At 46.7% G+C, this 15,115-nt stretch overlaps 1 protein-coding gene across 2 annotated transcripts in view; it reads left to right on the top strand.

The window, feature by feature from the left end:
• OVCH1 (ovochymase 1) overlaps positions 1-15,115 on the top strand; it is a 1,177,845-nt gene that overhangs the window by 103,422 nt on the left and 1,059,308 nt on the right. For both annotated transcript variants that reach the window (XM_069228188.1, XM_069228187.1), the window contains exon 4: positions 2,065-2,162. In XM_069228188.1, coding sequence (XP_069084289.1) covers positions 2,065-2,162 — 98 coding nt within the window. The remainder of the gene's footprint in view (positions 1-2,064; positions 2,163-15,115) is intronic.

Raw genomic sequence — 15,115 nt, 5'->3', positions numbered from 1 at the left:
CCATTGTGGTCATCCATTCCAACATGTACCAATGTTACATCACCATGAGGCAGATAGCGCTTAGTTCTTCTTTGATTGCATTAAGGCCGAGCTCAGTACTGTTCATTTTGAGCATTTCCCACCGGATTATCTGCAGCCAGCGGGCATTCACTTTTGTCTGCAAGGTGAAGGGTATGGACCCTTCCACTAATACTTGAGTGTTGGTGAACTGTCTAACTTTCTGTGGAACAACCTTCTACTGAGCCCAGCCAAAAGAATCAGCAGCTCTTCTCTCTCTGATGCAACAATTGTAGTTTTCCTTAGCGGGTTTTGGTACAGTTCTCACAGATCTTCTCTGGGAATGACCTGGGTTGGGAATGTATGGTGATGAGGGAGTAGAGGCCGCGCCATCTGGAGATGAACTAGCTGGGTGTAAGCAAACATGGCGTATTGCCAATAGGTGCCTATCGGTGTGGAGGTGCTCAATTGTAGGTGATGTGGGAGGGGCTCCCATGCAAGCTCTATGGTGATTTTGGAATAGACTCCATTAGACAAGGGCGCTTTTTTTTGGAAATGCATGGATGCGGTTGCAGCCCTAGTAAATGGAGGATGCATAAAAGCACATAATCTGTAGAACATTGTAGGTCTGGAGATGGTTCCCCTGGAGATGTCCGTAATCCTCCAGTGATGGTAGAGTGATGGTGATTTATTTCGTGCAAAGAGTTTGGAAGTCTTTAGACCAAGGTGTGGTTCAGGATCCGGTTGGGGTTCTTGATGTGGAAAGTTCTTAGAGCAGTTTGTGGCTCTTTATCCTGTGGGGAGCACTGGTGCACCCACTGACAAAGTGATGGCTTACTGTAGAGGTGGTGCATTTAACCGCTCCACTGAAGGCCTTTTGGATAAGAGCTAGGTTTGGTTGTTATAAAAGAAATGCATTACATCCTTGCATGTCACCAATTTTTCAGGAATTGCTTAGTTTTCTGTGATTTAGTAAGGCACTGAAGGTGGCCCCACTCGAGATACTTAGTTTAGAAAAGAAATGGGTTAGTCTTTATGAACGTTTTTAATTTTGTATGGGTTGTTGGGCCTCCATCCTCCTGCCGGACTGTGTGCATCTGATTGTTTGTGAGCATGCAGGTAAATATTATTTACTGGCATTTTCTTACATCACAAGCCCTCCAGTACCCTAGTGTGCACATGGGGGTACAAGCAGTGTAGGGGATGTTTCTCTCCTACACATGTACGGGGATGTATAAAGAGGAAATGTCTCACTCAACGTTGGTCAGTGATCACCATGTACTTTTAGGTCACATGTGTGCTCCTCTAGTCCCCAGCATGTGGTGTGCACAGTGAGCTTCCCAAATGGTGACTGGTGTTGGCTAGCTTTGGGCTTTTGTTTGGTCTTTTGGGCTTACCTTACAACTTGTAAGTGGTGGGAGGGAGACTCTTTAGCTCCAACTCATCCACAGTACACTGACTGGGTCTGGTTAGTTTCATATGCTTGTGCATGCATTCATGCACTGTGCACGGGCGGGCCCCAGCCCGAGAGCTTCCAACTGGGGGGGGGGGCCTCTATATACTTTGCGGGGAGCACCCCCACAGCCCGCACCCTAAAGTTTTGTTATGGCACTGCAGCCAAGCCCTTCCAGAAGTCCGCTTCAAAGGTCTAGAAATTTTCTCTGCTATCTCGGTGCACGGCTGTCGCTCACATGCATGCCACTTCCCCACATGACACATTTAATGAACCCAGTAGTTTAAACTGCAGATTTTTTTTTTTACTGGTATGTTTTGATCCCGTAAGAAGCCAATTAATACAGCCATTCCAATGATTTCTTTCAAAAGGCTTGCCAGAGGCGGCGAGAAGAATATAATTTATTTGGTTTCTCCACAAATGCTAGTTTCTGCTTGCTTTTTAAATATAGGAACTTATTTGACTGTTTTATGTAATATTTGTTCTCTGACCTTTCAGAGCTATTCTTGCCCCCATATTAGGTTCTGTAATATGTTGAATGTCATTTGAGATTTTCTTTCTAATAGTGACTGGTGTTTTGTGGAAAAAGTTATTATTTTTTCTTTTTTTTCTAGGTGGCTTTAAAACTCAAAAATAGTTTTTTTTGTGGTGGCTCATTAGTACAACCAGATGTAGTTGTCACTGCATCACACTGCCTGGCAGAACTTTCACCGTAAGTCAATTGTTTTACTCTAGAAAGATTTACTATGATCATTAACCCAGTTGTATTTTTCTATATGTTGGGCGATGGTGGAGGAATTGGGGGAGGTACCTATTTTTTGTTTGTTTGCAACACGTCATCCCTTCAACTGTTGTGGTTCAGCTGAAATCTAAACAGGACTTTAATTTGTCAAGTATCTTCCTTTGTGGTGTTCGCACCCACAGTTCCCAACCAGTCTACATTGTGTGACCATTTAATATCTGGTTTGCATATTTTTTCTATGCTGCATCAAATCGGAGCTCCAATGGGCAACTTGCACCTACCTCAAATGACCTTGATTATCCCCAGATCCCTAGTCCTCGTCCAATTCATCACTACGTTCTGGTCTCCCTTGCTTACGATCTGCTGGGCTTCCTGGGCCGGCCGGTTGGACGGCTGGATGCAGTGCAGAGGCAGCAGAAAGCCAGGGGCTTGTCTGACATCCTCTTTGGGACTCCGCTGTTTCTGGGCATGTGTGGGTGCTGTGCTTTCTGAATCAGCTGCCAGCATTTTCAGGCCTGCTGATTCCTTACTTTTCGATCCAGGCGGTGCTCCTGTTGAGCACCGCTTAGCGACTTGTGTTCTTGTTCCATATGGTTCTGTTTGGGTATTCCCTGTGGCTTGCTGGTCAGTCGCTGTCTATCGCTTGTGAATTGTCTTTTGTTCCGATGATGGCAGCGTTCTTGTGCTTGTCGCAGGGCGCTCGCAGTCACCACCTCTTTCCCTGGGCAGCGGATGTTCTGCTCTGGGTGTCCCGTTTCTCCAGTCTCTCTTTTCTGGGCTTGAATCCCATAATAAAAATATGTAAATGATATAGAATAACTGTTGTTAAAAGGGTATTTAGCAATGTTCTTCAACTTGGGGAGGTGGCTGGAGCCTGCCGGTGCCTGTACTTCCAATGCCTGTACTTCCAATGCCTGTACTTCCAATGTTCTCCATGGCCTGGTGGTCCCCTGCCACGGCCCAGCCGTCTCCCTTCTGCAGAGACAGCTGGTGCCAGTGCCACTGCCCTCCCCTCCCCCCCGCCCCCCCCCCCCAAATGCCCCAGGCATGGGCATCCTTTCACCCCATCCCAGGGGGTGCGCAGGTTGGTCCAAGACAGGCACGCAGCTCCCCCTGTCCAGCAGGTGTGGAAATGGGGAAGCAAAAATGTCGTTCACACTTTCTTGGTGTTGAATGTGTATCTCTCCTTCTGCTCTGGGTCTTCTCTGCTGGTGGCTCCCCTGTGGGGTTGGTCTGTGTTGAGCGTGTGGTACCTCCTCCTCCCCACCCCCCAACCCCACTTGTTTGGCAGTTACTGCTGTGTGCCCTATGCTTCGGTTGGCATGATGGCATTTTTGTTCATGTGTTCTACGTCCTGGGCTTCTAGGATTCACTGGGTCACCTGTGGTCATCTGCTTCATGTCAGACTCTCACGCTGGGTGGTGTAGGTACTGTGCATGGTGTGTCCATGGTTATTTTTCTGGTCCTCACCTCTTTCATTTCTGCCACTTGTGCCCGGCAGCCTGCATTCGGCTTGTTGGTCGGGTTGCATGTTTTCTGCTTCTTCAGGCTGCTGTTTTCCTTTGTGTCCTTGGTGAGCTGTCCCTGGGACTTGTGGTCCTGGGCTCCGGTCCTCCCTCTGGATTGAGGAAGATGATCTACTTTGGCTGTCTGCTTCCCTCCTTGCTTCGCTGGGGCTGCAGTGGTTTTCCTATGGCATTCAGGCTGCAGCCTCTGCCCCTCACTCCGAGTGCTCTGCCTTCTTCCGGGTTAGTCCGCAACCATGTCCCTCCCTTATGCGGAGGTCTGCAGTACTCGGGGTGTGTCCATCTGTGGCTTGATGGGCATGTCCCTGATCTTCTGTCTGTGTTGGGAGTATTCTGTTCCGGGCTGTCTTTGTTCGTTCACCACTTTTGGGATTGGGCCTGGGTCCTGGGCCCTTTCCCCATGTTGGGTGGTTCAGCCCTGGTTCGGGGGGGCCTGTGCTGATCGTGTGCAGTTGCTTTCCCTTTGCCTCATTGGGAGTCTCCTGGTGCGCCTCGGTCTTTACGTGGTGTGACTTGCATCGTTTTCAGTTCACGCTTCCTCCGTCCTTTCTCCTGGGAGGATGTGCTCTGTATGTCTGGTGTGCTCCTGTTTAGGGTTTCTTCCATTTCTGGGTGTGCTCTATTGTGGGTGGGCTCTTGGGGCCCTCTACTGAGTTTTCTATGTGAGGATACTGGAGTTTTTTGTTTTTGTTGTTTTTTTTTTGTTGGGTGTCTCCTCAATGTCTGCGTCCCTGATGGCGCTTGTGTGTGCTCTGGGTCAGTTGTGGGCTTCGGCCAGTGTGTCTGCCCCCAGGGCAGGGTTCTGTTCCCTTTGTTGGGACCAGTCTGGTTTGTTTGGGACAGCCTGAGTCGTTTCCCCCTCCCTGGCTCAATTCTCTTTGATGCATATGGGTCTTGTTGCCCTCCTATGTGTCTGGAGTGCGTCTTGATCCTAGTTGTCCTTACTAGCTCATTGTTAGGTCTGCCGCATGGGTTTTTTCCCTGCTGTGGCTGTTGTCGCTTGTATGAGTCTGGTAGTCTCCATTCTGTCTGGGGCCACATCTGTCATAGTGCTGGTTTTGACAGCTCTGGGCTTTTTGATTACCATGCCCTTTTTGGGGAACAGGATTTTCTTCTTCGTCTTTCTTGCCCTAGTGCTGTGGCAGCTCTTCCCTGTGGGGGGTTACTTGGCAGGGTGTTGGTGTTTGGGACCTCCCTACCAACTTTCTCGCCAACTTCTGGATTCTTTTTTGTCTCTGGGAGTCTTCCTTTTTCTTCCAGAGTGTCTCTTGTCTTTCTATGGCCATTTGGTGCCTTGTATTCTATCCTGGGAGGATCCGCAGTGACCCCTTCGGTTGGTGTGTTTGACTTTGGTTTCCTGGTTCCTGCCCCTCTTTCCCTTGGTACCGGTTGGTGCCGTTTTCTGCTTCGTGGTGAGCCTCGCCGTTTTTATTTTTTTGTACATTTTTTTGGGCTGTTGGCACACTTCCTCTTCTCCCCTCGTGGGCTCTTCTCTTGCCGTGGAGTCCTCCTTCTGGGCATTTTGACTTCTGGTCCTGGATTCTCACTGCTGTTGCTTCTTCGCTGGGTAGTCCAGCTTCCGGTGTGTCCATTTGGCCTCACTGGTTCTTGTGGCTAGGCATCCAGTCCTTTCCTGGGTTGCCATTTGACTTGACAGTGGAGTTCTTCTTTTTTTTTTTCTTTTTTTTTTGTTGATCCTTCAGAGGCTGTTCATTGTTGACCCCTCTCCTCTGGTTTTTCTCTGGTCAAGGGTAGGGGGGTGTTTTTTAAAGTTTTTTTTAAAAAATAAACCTTTCATGGCCCGTGTGGATCTTCCGCAGCCCTTTGATTTTGGCTCCATTTTGTTTCTGGCAGTAGATTTGGTTCCATTTTGCCCCTTTGTTGGGTCGTTTTGGGTTCTTTTTTATTTTTTTTTGTTTCCTGTGTCCAGTGGATCCTTCTTGGTGTTGCTTGCACGACATTGTTCCCTGCCTTGGTCTCTCTGTGCTTGGATGTCTCTGGGTCTGCTTCCTCTCTTCCTGGGTTTCCCTCCGCTTACGGTTGTTGTTGGCTCTCGCCCTTTGGGTTTTTCTTGGCCGGTGTGGTCATCTCTTGTGCTCTCGGTTGCGCTTGTCTTCTCTCTTTCTGCTGTTCCTCCTTCGGGGGTACTGAGCGGGTTCCGCTGGTGTCATGCTCCTGGCTGGGCTTCCTTAGGTCCTTTGTTATGGCACTGTTGCGTCCTTCTTGGTTGCGCTTTGCCTCTGCCTTGCCCTGGGGTTTCTGAGCAGGGTCTGTTCTTCTCTCTTCTCCCTTACTCTCTGTTTTGGGTTCCGTTGTTACTGGTCTGGTATCCCTTCTTGTAGTTTCATTTTAGTTCGGTCTGGTTCTCAGAAGGCCGGTTTTGATTGCTTGGGTACTCTCCCCATAGTGATGAATGGGACGAGGACTGGAGGGACCTTGGGGTAACGTTCTATTGCTTACCGGTAATCTTCATTACTCCTGGTCCTGTTGTCCTAGCCCATTCATCATAGCCAACCCGCTCTCCTGTTTCACCGGCCTTCTTTGGGGGCTTGGTAGTGCAGACAGAATGCAGGGTAAGTACTGGTTATTTACTCCCAGATGGAGGGGGCGGCTGAGGGGATATACCAGCATTCATGTGTTTTTTTTTTTTTTTTTTTTTTTTTTTTTTCCTGTTGTGGAGAGAGTTATCTCCACATAGTGATGAATGGGACGAGGACAACAGGACCAGGAGTAATGAGGAGTACCAGTAAGTAATAGAACATTACCTTAAACTGTGCAAGAATACTATGAGTAGGTATAATTGTAGTTGCAAATGTTAGGCTTCATCTGAGAATAAATATTTTCCTTGATTCACCTGGGGGTCTTAGTGGTATTATCAATGAATCCACTGAATAATGAATGAGCGCATACATTAGCATACACTTTCAAGACAATACTAACTAGCCACCTGCAATGCTTTGTTTTAATTAAATATGTCCAGCCTTTTTCACCAACTCCTGCTTTGTAATTGACACATTCATCAGGTTAGAGGTCACTGCCTTCAGTGATGGGAGGTGAATCTATTCCTCTGCTACAGTTTCTGCTGCTTTAAGAGTACCCACCATGCTCATTTGTGTAAGGTCTTTGGCCTCGAGACTTCAGTCAACCAGAAGGCCATTTAGTCTATGCTTTCATTGCCAGTTTTGATAACTGGTTCGGCCAATGCCTCATTGCAACACACAATCCATCAACCGCAAAAAAAACAAATCTGATCCATATGTCGCACCATACAGACTTCAGGTCAGATCTTTGTGCAGAAATACTTAGTTGTGCTTAAATTTGCCATTGCAGATGGTTGGATAATGTAAGAACAGTAGGAGACTGCATGTAGGTGAATTATCATTTTTGTGAGCTGAAATTAGCAAGCGGACCAATTTAAGTACAGAGCAGGTAGTTACTGTATTGTAGAGATTTTACTATGAAGCAATGTAAACAATATTTGGAATGTAAGACAGCTGAACACTCCTCAAGACTTGCGACTAGCCAAATACTCATATCATGAGGGAGTTTGGAGGGTGGGGGGTCACTGAACGGTAGCCCACTACTTGCATAAATCGTAAAGTAGTAAAGTGTTGCTGTGGTATGCTGTTGAAACTTCCTTACATTTTGGCTAGAGACAAATCTACCTCAGAAACAAACCCATTCGAAGCTGAGCATAACGTTTGGATCCCGGTCTACCCAATATGGTAGTCGTACTTTCCTTGCGCTTACCTTGTTCATCTTGCGCTCTAGAAATCTCCAGCTTATGTCCAGTTGAATATCTGTACTTGTGAACAGTGCTATACATTTTAACTGTAATCCTATTTGAAGCTAATCTGTTTTAGAAGTGGGTAACTGTCCCAGAACCATTGATAGTGGGCAGTTATCTGCTGTGCCATGAAACAGATTCTGATCTATAGTCCACCTAATTTAAGCTGGTGGTTGACATCAAAAGCATTATTCCTTAACACAGGAATGTTTGAGGTTGTCCCTCAAGTGGCAGTCCTTAAAGTCTGCTGCATGTCCTTAGTTCTCTCCCACAGAGGCACTGCTATAGATAAACTTGTCATTGGGTAACTGATGGTGATGGAGATGGAGATTCATGATTATGTGAGGTTGGTGTCTTTTCTACTAGGTCAATATCCTAATCCAGGGAGGGCACTGGTGACTGTAAAATCTCTGGTCTTGGCTCTTGCTAAGAGGGCACTTGGTATGCACTGTATGTCTGCGGACAGCACCCCCCCCCCCCCCCCCCCCCCCCCTTTCATTGCAGATGGAGGGAAGTAGAGCATTGGCCACAAGCAGAGGAGTTGGCCCTCCAGAAAGAGGCACGCAATAGCACACGATTGGAAGACAACCTTTACAACTTTCTGGGGCTGCTGAACACTGACTTTAACCCTTCATGATTCTGTTGTGCATTGTTTTTTTACTATATCCGCTGATGCTTGAATGTTGCTGCTATCTTCGATGTTGATTGATCTGTGGAGTGTTTTGTTGAAATACAGCTGTAAACGAACTGCTCTGCAAATGTTAGTTTTTTTTTTCATTTGATTATATCAGCTGTGGCTGGAGGTAGGGCGTTTACAAAACAAACACAACAAAAAAACTAAAAATAATTTTTAAAAACACTTCAATGCCTGCTGCCATCTTGATGCTCTTCTGGCTCCACATCAGGCACAGGCTCCCAGACTGCTCTGCGTCCAATCCGAACGCTGCTCTCATGCTGCTGGCAGCATGAGCAGTGTCTGGATTTGCCTGAGTGCCCTTAAATTGTGTTCCCAGACAGACTGCAAGCCTGTACCTGCTGTCCCCAACCCAGCAATGCAGCTTGGGTTGGAGACAGCTCAGTGTGCATGTCTGTTTGGATATCCTGAGATGGGCGGCTAAAACCACATATGCACTGACAACCGTGCACACCACTCCTCCTCGTGCCGGTCATCCCCCCCCCCCCCCCCGTCCCCACCCATAGAAAATAAAACATTGTTTTATTTTTCAAGTTTTGCAGCTCCGGCTGCTGGCAGGGGAGTGCTACTACTCCGCTATAGCAGAGGAGCCTCCGCTGATTATATGGTACATCATGATGTGACATCCTGCTAATGTGGTGGAGTTGCGAAAGTGAACACATGCGTAGCTTTCAAAGTTTTTGTAACCTGCATTGCTGCAAAAAAAATTCTCAAAAAAACAAAGTGGGCTGGCTCCATGCAGAATGTAACAGGCAAGCAATGGGTGATATGCATCAGGCAGGCTTACAGAAGGACTTGTGAATCAGTAGTGTACTATTTGACTTTTTAACTTATTTTTTTGGTCTTTTACCTACCCCTGATTTGGCACCATGCTGCCTTTCCCTGTATAATAAACCAGAAGTGCCTCCTCCATTAAGGTGAAGGAGCATCACACCACTAAACAAAATGCCATAGTGATGAAAAATCAAATGGTAATAAATTACATTTTTCACTACTCCATCCCAAGCAGAGTATCAGGGTGGGGTGGGGACATTGCTGCTGAGTGGCAGCAGCAAGTAGTAGTGGTGGGCTGAGCACTTTAAACCTGTTGAACCTGAGCTGTTTGGACAGCTGGGTGGAGAGTAAGTACAGACCTCCAGTAACTTTGGGAGCACTGAGCGATCCTGCTCCATCCAGTCTTGGCACTTCTCTTGTGCTGTTTACCTGTATGAGAGCAGCAAATGGACTGGTTAGGGTAGTTGCAGGGCAATGAACACCAGGACCGGTGTGAGGACATGCAGAACAATAAGCGAATTTTTGTTTTTACTTTATTTAATGTACACTAAATAGCCAATATGCATTACATTAACACTTTAAAGTTGCATTTTAATTTACAAACAATGTGCATGTCAGCAATTTAATGTTTGTTGTATAGGTGCCAATTTTCTGAGAGTCGGTACAACACCCACCCACTTTCTCGCCCCACAACTTTCCTTAGTTGTTAGCCATAACTGCAATTAACCAGCAGTAACACTGTGCCAGCTCGATACTTTAGCTTGCTAACCTGCCTAGAGCAGGCAGAAGCCTACTCAGAGCAAGAACAGTCACGAGCCTGCACTTCCTCTGCATGGCATCCACCTCTGTTCCCTGATGGGTGACTGACTTATGATGGTGGAGCAGAAAATTAACTTGGTGCTCGTGGGTTGCCCAGGTGAGGAGAGCGGGACCTTGGTATGCAAAACTGACTATTGAGCTGCTTCTGGCAGTGTCCCTCTCCAGGATCTGTCCCTGACTGTAGAGTGTGAGTAATTGGAACAGATGCCGATAGTCCCTGTAGCCAGTGCTGCAAGACAGTCCTCTGCAGAGTTGGTATCTGTCAGCCCCCACACAGGCAGCAATGAACAGCCGAGTGCAGCGGATGGGGCTTGACAGCAAACCAACAGGAGCAGTGAAAGGAAGTCCATGCTGAACTGAGATAGTGAGCCCTGAGGTCACAAACCCAGCACTCTAGTACCAATATCATCTCCAAACATGGCCAAATCAGATGCCATTCCTTGACCCTGTATTGCCATGACCCGTGGTGACTGGCACAGCACTGTCATGCGGAAAAAAACTTGTGGCCGTAGGTCAGATTGGGAAGTCTGGCATTTGGCGATAGTTAGGTGCCTCATGTTCATTTCTGGGCCATTTATTAGGGCCTTAGTCAACCAGCCCACACAGCCTTAGTCTTAAAGCCCCCCCCCTCCTGTTCAGGAGTGTATCTTGGTCCATAAGATTGGAGGGGGAGGGATGAACTTCAGACTTCCCCAAAATCATGCTTGAGTATCTTGTGAATACATACAAAATGAGCAGCAGGGCATGAAGGGTGCTCAAGGGGGAAGTGTCTTGGGGGCACTGTTAGGAATACTTAAAACGCAATATTTCTCAAACTAGCCAACATTTGAGACCCTCAAAACAGAGTGCACATGTTTTTCTGTGTATGTGAAATACCAAGGTGAAATCTGCCAGGCTCCTTACCATACTAGAGTAAAGTCCCTTGTACGAAACTATTTCCTACCAAGTACACTTTTAGGTGGGTGTAGCACCCCAAACACCCCCAAGCTACACTCTTGTCCCCATTATGTCTTCATCTCAGCTATACCCGTGCAGTGCCATCTGAGTCAGGCTGTGGGGGATAGATGTTGCTCTTGGGCCATTCACAACTCAGCCCCCCATATTTGGCCCAGCAGCAGTGCTATTCCAAAAGGCCCCTCACCACCAGGCCACCACATTCTGGTCATGCAGAGTCCTCAATGGCCTTACTATCTTTTAGCCCCTGGGGAAGGGGGGAGGTGCATTTGCATAGGCCTCGCTGTGAGGCCACCTTTCCCAGAGTAATATAGGCTGTGAACTACATTTGTGCCCCAGCATCACTTCATATATTTGAGAGCGAGAGATTTTTTCACTTTATAGAAAACTACACAAACAAAAAAATAGCTGAACATATTGTGCAAACGCAGAACCATGATGTAGGACTAATGTAAAAAAATTTTTTTATATATATATATATATATATATATATATATATATATTACACCCAAAGGTTACAGGGACTTCACAGTTAGCTTCTGAACTTACTTGCACAAAACCATAGAAGTTCAGCAGTTAGCTACGTCCTGAGGTAACTAACTTGTGCCCCGCAATGCACTTTTTTTGTTCAATAATTTGACTGCTAATGTTTCATTGATACTTTTTGAGTTTAAAAAAGTTGAGTGCTGTAATATTTGGGGCAATTAGTGCATGGCAAAGGAGAGCAAGTTATAGTTACTTGAAATAACTCAAATGGTTCAATTTCTACGGTTTTGTGAGAGTAAATTCAGAACCTAACTAGAACGGCCCCGTAACCTTTATGGGTTCTTCATTTTCCCCAGTGATTGTTGTTTTTTTAAATTTATTTTTTATGTAAAGTAATTTGAATTACTATACATTAATCCAACCACTGCTGCGCACAGCCTTTGGCAATGCGCGGGCGGGTTAGCCAAAGGGCCTGGCCTGCGGCCATGTTTTGTGGCCAATCAGCTAACTACCCAACCCTGCTCCGTGCAGGCACTAGGTAACAACAATGATGGGTTTCCCTTGGGCAAGTGGCCTCTCCTTCATAAAAGCCATCTGTATAGCAGTCAGTATTTTTTCTGTTGGTGTAAAACACTGTTATGCATTGGAATGCAAATGTGATTTGTATGCTATAGGCACCATGTCACCTGTGTTAAATGTGAGATAGGTGAACCCGATGGCCCCAGTAATTACTCTGATGACCAAATTTGTTTTGTCACGTGTGTAAGTGTTGTGCTTTTAGCATGTCTTGTTGTAATACTCTGAGAATGTGAACGTTCAGGTGTCAAATGTTAGCTTGAAGTCTGAAAAAAATTAGATCATAAAGAGATTTTATGCATTGTTTCTTGCTATCACTTGGAGGTTAAAGTTAAGCGCATTTTTCTACAAAGTGCGTGCTTAGGGTCCTATCCTCATCACATAATTTATATCCTAGAAATAGAACGCTAAGAAAGCAATTTCTTTTAATTTAAAAAAAATTGCATTTATAGCCATGGGCAGTGAATTACCGTGCATAATGTGGGTTGGCAGCAGGGCCTGGATTGCAGCCAGGCCCTGCGGCCAATCCCCTATACCCACCCAATCCCAAGTCCTGCGCCATGCACGCTTTTGGCTGTGCACTTTGGGGTCGGCCAAAGGAACTGCAGCCAACCCTCTTACCATCCTGCGTGCATAAGTCTGTGTGTGCATGAAGACCTCAGTGGTCTTGGGTCTCTGAGTGGGTGCATGAGGAGGTCTGAGTGGAATACCTCTTTCTAACCTTTATTCTTTCTGCTCTCTTCAGAACTGTGCAGGAGCTTCAAGGGCCCCGCGGTCCCAGCCGGCTCCCAACCTCCTGCTGAAGCCAGCATTACTCTTGCACACAGGGAGTTGCTAAACATGCAGCTCCCTGCATGCAAGAGCAATAGTTTAATCTCTTTCCCTGCCTGCATCTCTGCTGCCAGGGAAAGAGATGGAACCTCTGCTTTCAGTGGGTGAGAGCACCTTGATGGGGGGGTGGTCCCCAGGACTACTATTGGCTCCACAAGGGGGTGGGGGGTGCATATGCCCCTTCCAGCATTTAAATCATCATAGGGTGGTAATGTTCCCCACGGCCCTGGGTCTGTGACATGCCCCTTCATTATTTAACTTCAACCCTAGGCAGGTGGTTGTCCCCTGGGCTGTTGGGGTAGGTTTTGTCCCGTGGAGGTTATGGTCCTCAGGGAGATGATGGTCCTTGGGGCGCAGAGGGCCACACAGCCTCCCCGCATATTTCTCATAAGCCCTGACGAGGTGGTGGTTCCCTGTGCTAATGTAAGCCCCTGGACCTGGCCCACCCTGGGGCTTTAAATAAACAAGCGCAGGCTTTTTTTTTTTTTTTTCTTTTTGAATTTTCGCCGTGGCTTTCAGTGAAAATGAAGAAAACAAATTCCCTTGTTTTGGGGAGAGGGCTCTCTCTGGGACCCCAGAGCTAAGGGGCCAAGGTGTCCCTAACCAGACCCCTGGGTCTGGGTCCCATGATGGCTGCCAAAACGTCTTTGAAGCGTTGGCAGACTATCAGATCTCAGCACGAGATCAGGAGGGTTCGCAGAGCCTTTGCATCCCTATACCCACAAGCTTGAATTTCCTTTCATATATCAAACAACTGAACAAATTCACAATAAATAACAAAAAGAGCTCTGGACCAAGAGCTTAATTTCTGGTAAATTTGGTGTAATTCCGTCCAGCGGTTCGGGCTGTAGTAGTGTTCACAATCCCTATGAAAAAATGCATGGGGAAAACATGTTTTAGGACATCTGCCCCTTTTTCTCTGCCCCCGCTTGCCAAATCACCTTGCAACTTACTGGACAGCAGCTGAAATGAACCTCATGTTATTTGGAACATTTTGTGAAGATTCATCAACTAGTGCTAAAGATATATAGGCAAGTAAATGAACACTTTTCTGTAGAAACTAGTTAGGACCTAGTTTTCATAGGAAAAGCATTTTTGCTTTTAACTTTGGTGCCATTTGACGAATCAAAATTAAATTGTCAAAACTAGTTTGCCACTCAATTCAGGTGCTATCTTGAAAGCTTTGGGGTGGTTTTCAAGCGAGGGCTGAGAAAGGGGTGGCAACCCAAAACATGTTTTGCTCATACAGTTTCCTATAGGGGTTTTGAACATGCCCCAACCGCTGGGCTGAATTGCACCAGCTTTTGCAGAAAGGTAGCTCTTGGTCCAGAAAGAGACCCTTTTGTTTGGTGTAAACCAGTTCAATAGTTTTTGACCTACTAGAGGAAAAATAAATGTGTAGATCGAGATAGTTGGTGTTCAGATATACTCTAACTGGCCAATTTAAGGAAGACTAGCCAATCCTGAAAACCTGAACAATAGTTTTTGCAGCCATTACAAGACTCTGTGACTTGGTCTCTGCATCCTGTAATGAATTAAAAAGAAAATATAGAAATGGGCAGGGTGATCACACCCAGACCCTAAAGGGAATATGCGGGGTGCTAAATGGATCCCCACCCTTTGTCTGGCCACAACATGGCCAACATGCTGTGGCAGCACTTACAGGACTCTGAGGCATGGTCCTGCTAGAAATGCATTGTAGTAAATGGCAAGTTTTGAGTGTCCCAAAAACAGAATGTTTAACTGCTTCCCCATCTCGGACGTGATAGTTAAGTTACATCCTCAGCGCCTGAGCGCTGCAGCCAAGGACATATGTCCTGGACCTGGATCGCCCCCATCGTGCTAGAAGCTCAGGGTCCAGCGTGATCGGAAGAGAAATTAAAATTTCACTTCTGATTGGGGGTGGGGGGAGTGGTGGCAGGCAGAGAGGCATCAAAGAAAGGCTTTTTCATTCATTTGTCTTTATGAGTATTTCTGCAGCCTGATCGTAAAGCAATCGTGCTGCAGAAATGCCCACTAGACATCAGTTTGTTTTTTGTGAGTAAGCAATGAAAGGGAGCAACCCCTTTGACAAGGGTTGCTCCCGTTGGGCATTTTTTTATTAGGCCGATCTGCTCCATGGGGAGCAGGGGGGGAGGCGGTGAGGGTATGGCCATATCCCCACCCCAAATAAAGGGGACAAAGTTGTTCTGCCCACCAGTGGGCAGATGGGGCAATTACCCCAATCAACTCGAGAGGGGTGTGGGTATAAGGGGACAAAGCCTACCAGATGCCAGGGAATTAAAAAAAAAAAAGAAAAATAAACCAATTTAGTGAGGTGGTGGCTACCAACCAGTATGGGCATAGGTATGCCCCCACCCCAACTGAAGATAACATTCTTTGAGCTCTTCCCCCCCCCCCCCCCCTCACACCCTCTAAACATCTTATCCCAATGGCAAGCAAGAGGACACTTGATTATTTAGGGTTTTTATTTCAT

This window comes from Pleurodeles waltl, chromosome 4_1 (assembly GCF_031143425.1).
Source record: "Pleurodeles waltl isolate 20211129_DDA chromosome 4_1, aPleWal1.hap1.20221129, whole genome shotgun sequence".
NCBI lineage: Eukaryota > Metazoa > Chordata > Amphibia > Caudata > Salamandridae > Pleurodeles > Pleurodeles waltl.
This window is presented reverse-complemented; position numbering and strand designations above follow the sequence as displayed.